Below are 9,057 nucleotides of genomic sequence, written 5' to 3'. Positions count from 1 at the left end.
CATATCTGGTAATTATATGGTGCTCATCTTTTCCATTCATATAGCTGGAGATACAAAACATATAGCCTGGAACATGGACTCATCTCAACAGAAGACCACTTTTGAGGTAACAGAAAACATCTGAAAAACATGATTTTAGAGTGTAATGTCTCTTCAATACCTTAACAGGGGACCTTGATTGTCCAGTTGGTATTGGGTCAGAGGTCAGAGGTCACAGAGATGAAAGCTGGGGCTAAGAGAGTTCCAGGCCCAGGAAAGCAGCAAAATTCCTTAACACATGACTACAAAGGCAGTTAATTAATAATAATTGAATAACACTGAATCTCTTCACTCTTGGGATGGAAATGATGAAGACGATCTGCCCAGGGGGAAAGTGACTGTTTTAATCTCATTAAAGTAATGACTTTGGAGGAGGAAGGAAGCTAGGGAGGGAGAGGGATGCTCTATTTGTTCAACAGCATGGAGTGCACAGTTAATGTGTGATTTAGTTGGGGAGTTTAATTAGTCCTTCCTCTCTGGGGAGCCCTGTGTTGTGTTCAGTAGGGTACACTTTAGCAAAACGTTATAAAAACATTAGAGTGTTTCTTATTTGACAAGGTCAGGTAATATCTCCCTGTTTTAAAATGTTTCAAAATGTTTTCTCCCTACTGAACACGACCCTGGTGGTGCAGTCTCTGTGGGTCTCTCGCCCTCAGATATCCACTCTGTACAATGTTGGTCTGGTTACGCATCAATCATAGTTACTGGAACCTTGCTATGAAGGAGAATGTGGAAAATAAAATATATTGGGTTGGGTTGGCACGACAGTGTGACAAATTTCAACGTGCCCCTCGTCCCCAGAAAGCACCCCAAGAGGAAGAGGGACCGGTGACATGGGCAGAAGACCTGTAAACCCTGCTGGTACTACCATCATAACAAGGTGAGTTACGAGGTGGCCGGGCCACCTCTATTTTGGTAACGTCAAGAGAGGCCAGTTCTTCTTATTACCTCTTGATCCTTGCTGACACACACAAAAGGTCGTTAACACCCACGATCGCCATCACACACACCCGGATTCCAGCATATACAGGCTATACACACTTGCAAGCAAATGCATTGTAAACGATCAGACACACAACACTTCACATACCCACACCGACACGCATGCACACACAGACACACACACACGTCAACAACAGGATTTCAGAGAAGCACTCCCACCACCGGACCCCCCCACCCCCCCCCCCACACACACACTCTCTTTCAGAAGAGAGCAACGGCTTCATTTGAAAACGATGAACATCTATATATACAGCTTGGGCCGAGTGTCAGGTGTCTAGCGATGGTTGATTTGTGCTTCAGGGCTGCATGCGAAGTTGGCCCGCAGGGGGGAGAACGAGGGTAGAGGTTAACACAGCACAGACTCCACCACCAATCGTCTGGACCGCGTCCCACAGCAGCAGCCACCAGAGGCGGGGTGAGAAATGAGTGACAGTGCGTGTGGCATTTATAGAGACACATGATAGGCCTACATGAGGACCAGACTGGACTGACTTCAGCAAGTAAGATGAAATAAAAGCTTGTGGGAAGGGTGGGCTGAGGTGGTGGTTGGGGAGGTGGGTGGGGGGTGGGGGGGGTGGGGTTGTTTGAATTGGACAATGTTGGCGATGGGGATCACAGTTTGAATCCAAGGTTTGTGTTTCTTATAACCACTTCGGCAGGATTCACCACGCTCTAAATTTAGCGGCAGAGGGTGCCAACATGTGGGAGACAGCGGAGACAGAGAAAGCTGGAAACGGGTCAAGATGGTGACTGGGATGTGTGTTGAAGATGATGGAGAGATGAACGATGGAGGAGGGCAGAGTGGAAAAAAAGACAGAAAAAAAGCACAAGAAAGGGATGCAGTGTGTTGTCTTCACATTTAATAATAAATCAAGTCTTATATACGCAATTATTTCCATTGAAAACCACAGACACAATTTACCTTTCAATACCCATTGAAATACGGATATGCACAGATTACCTCTGACAACTATCTCACTGGAAAAAGACAAAACAGATACAAAACCTTACAGTATTTATAAACGTGTGACATTGGGTTACACAGATCACATGAAATGTTTTTACGTCATTCATTTACAACACTGAATGGCTCATATGACTTTGAATACTGTATTTACAATGCAACCTTATATAACTGGTTAGTAGCCTAAATGCTACAATAAATTGTAGCACTTTACCTCTTCAATAGGGTTTACGATAAAATTGCCTGTCCTTTCAGGCAGAGACGTTTTTAGGCAGTGCCGTTTTAATAATTTATTGTAATTTCTATAATATAGTCACCCACACACCAAGAGCAGATGGTGTATCTAAAATTTTAAGGGACATTAGACTCCAAAATCAAAATTTGTCAGATGTTTTTAGACCTCAAAAGTAGTCTAATGTCAATAGGAGTCCACACATCTTACACTACACAACTGAACGGAAAACATAAGCTCTGCATATCTGGAAATTGCATGGTGCTTGTCTTTTACCTTATTTTTATATTGTGACATATAACTGAATCTACAAAACCTGATAGCCTGGGACGTAGACTAATCTTGACCTTTGAGGTCTGAAAACATTTGGATTTAGAGGCTAATGTCTCTTTGATATATACACATCTATAAATTAAAGGCAGTTGTAAAAACATTGCAATATCATGAGATTGTGTATGTATTCATTTACTAGAAACTCTAGAATTGTTGTACTGTACTTTCATTCTGTGCAATACATCTGAATCCCAATTACTCTTCTTAAGGATTATACTCTCTAATAAGACTGTCGATCAGAATGTCATCAAAGATTTGGCAAAAATAATGAAGTAATGTTTACCAATTCAAAACACAACTGCAAAATGTTGTTTTTGTTAAATTAAAATGATTTTGAATTCAATTGAATTTCACACTTGGGGAGGGGGGAACATACTGGCACATTACATTTTGCACTTTCAATGTGAGAAAACATTTGCTGTCGACTAGCACACAAGTAATTTGGCATTGCATTAGTTCTTCCCCTTTCATAAGTCAAGAACAGTATAGTGTCCCTTCAATGACCTACTGATTTATGCAAAATAAGGAGCGAAAAAACATCCAAGACGATGAACAACTTGAACCCCCCTCTACACAACTTCAAATGATTCAATGTAAAATTGCAGGAGACCGTCCATTTCTCAACAGTTATAAGACAATACAGATAAAGTGCAATACCTCCTCTTCGCCACTAGCTGTCACTTTCATTTTTGGGGGGAAAACACCTCCGCCAGGGACTGAATGGTAGCGCAAGCAAGAGAAAAAGGGTTCCGCCCAAAATAAGAATGGCCCCTGCACACCCAACACAGGATACTGACCAAGACAACTCGTGATGCAACGGCACCGAGTGGTCACTGGCTAGGAAGGAGAGTACCGATTGGTTGAAAACAATAAGAGACAGGAGAATCAAGAGGCCTAAGAGAGAGGAGAAAAGAGTGATAGAGAAGGGAGAGAGAGAAAGAGAGGGATAAAGCACAAAAGAGAGAGGTATCAGGGGTTTTGTGTGTGTGGAGTTGGCAAATACATTTTACTGGTGGGATGGTGGAGGTGGTATTGATAGCTGTGATCGACTTCCCAGAGCATCAGAGTATATCAGGACTGGACAGATGCCATGACTAATGCCCTGTGTATCTAATTAGTGAGCTCCCTTGATACACTTGAATAACGGCTATATGGCTTTTTAAAGTGTTGAGTACCGGTAGCTTTTTTGTTGTTGCTGCATGCACAGGTTGACTCCTAACGTACTCATAACTCTCTGCAACTGTCACACCCGGATCTGTTTCACCTGTCTTTATGATTGTCTCCACCCCCCTCCGGGTGTCACCCATCTTCCCCATTATCTCCTGTGTATTTATACCTGTGTTTTCTGTCTGTCTGTGCCAGTTTGTCTTGTTTGTCAAGTCAACCAGCGGTTTTCTCTCAGCTCCTGCTTTTCCCCAGTCTCTCTTTTTTCTCACCTTCCTGGTTTTGACCCCTGCCTGACTACTCTGCCTGACCCTGAGTCTGCCTGCCGTGCTGTACCTTTGCCCCACCTCTGGATTACTGACCCCTGTCTGCCCTTGACCTGTCTTATGCCTGCCCCTGTTGGATTATTAAACTGTTAATTCAACGTTGTCTGCATCTGGGTCTTACTGTACCTTCAAACCTGATAGCAACATAGGGAAGATCTCAATTGCGTAATCCTCATGTCCTCGCTCCTCTCTTCTCGTCTCCTTCTCAAAACCCATTGGATGACAAAGCCAGAGGTCTCTCCCTGCTGACCTTCTCCTCTAATGGGTTTGGAGAAGGAGATGAGAAGAGAGGACGCGAGGAGTATGCAATTGAGATCTTCCCAAGGTCTCATTAGACATGTCAAAATAGTAACATTTAATCATTTTAGTTATACATGTACAGTATGTCACCTTGGCTGCCATATGTCTACTCACTCACCTGACAGAATGAAGCAAACCGATGCAGCCTTGAGGAAGAATGATTCTCCTTTGCTGAGGGCTGTGGTGATGCATATGGCCCCTGTGACCATCAGGAAGAGACCGAAGAGGGCCATCATGGCCGCCGCCACATTCAGACCTGGGAAGAGCGAAACGGTCATCGTCTTGATACAGGTACATTCCATTATTCATAGTACACTGGCACCAGGTACATTTACATTTGAGTAATTTAGCAGACCCTCTTATCCAGGGCGACTTGCAACGAGTTCATTCAACTAAGGTAAGTAAAATAACCAAATAAGTTAAACCTTATTCAAAATGGCCAATCTACAAAAGGTAAAGTCCTTGCATCCACTTGTAATTCTAACAGATATTGGTACATCCCCTCACTGACATACTCTAGGGAAGCGTTTCCCAAACTCAGTCCTGCGGACCCCAAGTAGTACACATTTTGTTTTTTGCCCTAGCACGACACAACTGATTAAAATGATCAAAGCTTGATGATTAGTTGATTATTTGAATCAGCTGTGTAGTGCTCGGGCAAAAACCAAAACGTGTACCCCTTGGGGTCCCGGGGACCGAGTTTGGGAAACGCTGCCCATGCTGCCCTAGGAGTTACTGACTCGCGTAGAGATAATAGAAAAATGAAATATCGCAATCCTGAAATGTAGGGCATCATGCCCATTGAAACTAACAAAAAATCCAGAAGATAGTTTATTTTGCGCATATTATAAATCCAAAGAAATAGAATTTAGCCATCAGTGCCCCTCTTAAAAAATGTGGCGCATGACACCTCTGGTTTAGAGCTCACAAAAAAAAAAAGAAAAAAGGATTTCACCGTTTTTCCCACATTGACCCATGAAGAAACAGTCTTACTGACTTCAATGCTATAATGGAAAAGGAGTAGGTGGAATACATTTTAGACACTCACTGCAGTCAATGGCTGACCCAGTGCAACATAGATGACAGACTTGAGGAAGAAAGAAAGCGTGTGGGTGGGCAAGGTGAGACATGGGTTGAAAGAAGGCAGGGGGCAAGTTGACTCACTCTTTTCTGTCGTCTTCTGGAAGAGGACGGCATTCTCTCCAGTGGTGTAGAACTTGAAGTAGGTGCAGTTAGATTCTAAATGAGATAGGGAGAGACAAGGAACTTATTTGAAACAGATGGAGACCTTATCAACTTGCACATCACCATAATCTTATTGAGATTCATACGGCTTGCTGCACACTAATTATTATGCATTCGTGCACATCGATGACAATGCCAAGGTTATGTCTTCTATGCAATTAGTGTTATGGCATCTTGTAGTCTGATAAAAGGTTGTTTATCCTACATATAGACTGCCCTCTCTAGTAAGACATTTTAGTACAGTATTTGAGGGTAATAGGTGTGTGAGTTTAAGGTAAGCATCTATCCCTACAGAATGTAAATGTATATTGCAGTCCATCTGTGATCCTGTCTACACCTGAAGGCCAGTCATTGGATTGTGGCCACAATACAAATAACTGATATCTAGCCGTAACTAACGGTGGGGCTATAGCTAAGTAATGATATAATTGTCACTTCTGGCCTTGAAATTTGGGATTGTGAAATTTGGCTGAACTACCCCTTTAAAATCTGGCATAAAGGGCCATAGGATTTCTCAAGAGAGTGTTTTGAATGTATGAGTTTGAGTGAATGCGGTTTGGTTTACACAATTTGCCAGTATGCAAAAAATGGGTCTGTGATTTCTGATAGGTGGTTATGTACAGATTGGATTGCATGAGTTTGAGTAGATACCGTTTGGTTTACACAAAATAATGTAGGCCTATTCATGCAACTCCAGAGCAGTTACCTCCGGGCAGTTCAGCCGGCCCACAGCTCTCTCGCTCAGGGTCTATGTCAGCCACCCATAGAGTCCGGGTGCATCCTTTCCACAGCCCGTAGTGTGCTGCCAGACACGTCTGGTTGTTGTAGAAGTTCTTGGGCGGGGACAGCTCCACCCAATACTCTGTGCCCAAGCCCAAGACAGTCAACACCACACCCACGATGGCCACGAAGAACGCCAGCTTGATCTTGCCCTCCTGGACCTCGCTCATGCCTCCTGATGTTGACGCTTTTGCACGGCGCTTAACTCCCATAGCACCAGCCCCAGCCCCTCTGCCACCCATGACACCGGTCAGTCCCAGAGTACCTGCCCCGGGTCCTATTCCCGCCCCTGGTGGAATCGGCCTGCCATCCTCTTCGTGCAGAAAGAAGGTGGACCACATGGCTTTGCAGATGTTTACGATTGAAAAAAATATATGAATAATGGATAAAGACAGGTAGAGAGTGTAGGAGACAGGGAATGGGTTTATGGTGAGGTGGCAGTGGAGCAATAGAAAGGATGGTAGACAGGGGTTAGTGAGGCAAGAGGAATGGAGGGAGGGAAAGAAGGGAAATGGGAATTAGCAGCACTGATGACTCAGTTTATAAAGCAAACATACCAAACCCACCATAAAAAAGGATAAGGCATGTTAAGGGTTATCAGTGCAGAAAATATATATATATTATTAATTATTAAAATCATGAATTGTTAGGTATTAACACCAGACATTGAAAGCTTGATGTAAAAGGTGGTTTGGAAGAAGTATGCGATGAGCGGGTCATAATTAAAAATGGTTCAAAAGATAGAATAGATTAGAAAAAAATATCAAAAATAGAGGTAGCTTCCGTGTAAATGTTGGGAAACGGAGATATGGAGGAGAAGCCAGGAGGGAGAAAGCAGCTTATTCTAGAAGAAAAACCAAGAAAAAAAAACAATGAGTTTTAACATCAGTAGAAGAAAATCTACTGACTTTAATCCATCACAATGTTAGTACAAACTAAAATGAACAACCTCCATGTCACCTTATAGAGTCTGATCCAATCCAACATGGCAAATATCATTTTAATGCTGCAAAGAATACTTTCCAACTGCATGGTTGGATATCAAGTCTGAACCAGCACATGTTAATGAGTGCCAAATTGATACTTTCTCACCTTTTCTTAGAAAATATTGTGTGCACCAGTGGAGGTCAGTACCGTTTTAAGATGAGGGCAGACACAAAAAATGTTTATGAGCATGACCTTATTTCTATTACAGCATATTGGATGACTGTCATTCATATTCCATTCACCCAACTCAATGTAACATCGATAGGTTTAGGCTACTACATGATACTCCAATTTTCCCTATACCCATCATGAGGTTGCTACAACCTAGCCTATGAATAAAAGTTTACAACGTAAGTGCACAGGTCGAGAGAATGTTTTGTAATCATGGTGACAGATCGTGTTACATTCAATACCGCCTTGCACACACTTTTAGCTGCATCTAACGTTAGCTGATCTAGGGTGTAATCATTAGTCCTACAGTTGAAAACGAGAGTTGATATTGGACAAATTCAGGTCTGTTTATCCCTGTTTCGTCACGTTTGCTTCAGTTTAAGAAACATTTTTCAACAGAATCGGGGGAATGAATACAACTCCTGATCACACGCAAACACAGTTCACTTTCATAGCAGCCATAAACAAAGAGCGTGATCACTTTGTTTGTTGTAATTCCTTTTCGTATCTACGCACGTTACTCCTCTCTCACCCTTTCCCTTCACTTGCGGACTTCAGTGCACAACACATTAGCTGTCTGTGACCAGGAGAAAAAAAACTTTCCAAGCAAACCCTTCATAACATAACCGCTAACTGCTACACACAGCCTACATCGTTGTCACAATATTATCTAACGTCATAGTCAACATAGCTAATAGAACTAACGCATTAGTAAACCTGCTACAATCATGCAGTACAGTGTACAGTCAGCAATCAGTTTAGCAGTTACACCGGCAGGCCCCGGTAGCAATAAATTAATAAAACCTTCCTTGACTTGGAAGACTTCCAGTGTTGGATAGCCATAGCCAGCTAGCTAACCTAGCACCCCTCTCCGTTTGAGCCGGGTGTTTGAGTAGGCTAAACTTGCTAGCTAGCTAAGCTAGCTAAGTACTGTAAGTGAAAAAAATACTACGAAAACTAGCTCTCTCGCTCTCCATCTTCAATTTTGAAGAAATGTATTTGTTAACTGTAACTTGTCTTTCTATCTCTTCGAGTCAACTGCTCACCACAAGTTATGCACTGCAATGCTAGCTGTAGCTTATGCTCTCAGTACTAGATTAATTCTCTGACCCTTTAATTGAGTCGACAAAATGTCAATTCATGCTGCAAGAGCTCTGATAGGTTGGAGGACATCCTCTGGGAGTTGCCATAACTACTGTGTAAGTCTATGGAAGGGGGTGAAAACCATGAGCCTCCTAGGTTTTGTATTGAAGTCAAATGTACTCAGAGGAGGACAGAAACTAGCTGTCCTCCGGCTACACCATGGTGCTACCCTACAGAGTGCTGCTTAGGATTCTGTAAACCTTCATTGCAAAACAGTGTGTTTTAATCAATTATTTGGTGACGTGAATATATTTTGTATAGTTTAATCTAAAAATTATATATCTATTTTTTTCCTCCACTATTTTTATGAAATTCTCTGTGCCTCCACTGGTATGCACATGTTACTTCAGTTACTATCATTTAAGTCAGAG

General features: G+C 42.5%; 1 protein-coding gene across 4 annotated transcripts in view; it reads right to left on the bottom strand.

The window, feature by feature from the left end:
- Positions 1-1,881: 1,881 nt before the first annotated feature.
- Positions 1,882-9,057, bottom strand: part of LOC129831282 (voltage-dependent calcium channel gamma-6 subunit-like) — a 64,493-nt gene continuing 57,317 nt past the window's right edge. For all 4 annotated transcript variants that reach the window (XM_055894533.1, XM_055894531.1, XM_055894534.1 and 1 more), the window contains 4 exons: positions 6,312-7,229; positions 5,525-5,599; positions 4,479-4,616; positions 1,882-3,464 (listed from right to left, as the gene is read on the bottom strand). In XM_055894533.1, coding sequence (XP_055750508.1) covers positions 3,241-3,464; positions 4,479-4,616; positions 5,525-5,599; positions 6,312-6,726 — 852 coding nt within the window. In that variant the 5' untranslated portion in view covers positions 6,727-7,229 and the 3' untranslated portion in view covers positions 1,882-3,240. The remainder of the gene's footprint in view (positions 3,465-4,478; positions 4,617-5,524; positions 5,600-6,311; positions 7,230-9,057) is intronic.

This window comes from Salvelinus fontinalis, chromosome 32 (genome assembly GCF_029448725.1).
Source record: "Salvelinus fontinalis isolate EN_2023a chromosome 32, ASM2944872v1, whole genome shotgun sequence".
NCBI lineage: Eukaryota > Metazoa > Chordata > Actinopteri > Salmoniformes > Salmonidae > Salvelinus > Salvelinus fontinalis.
This window is presented reverse-complemented; position numbering and strand designations above follow the sequence as displayed.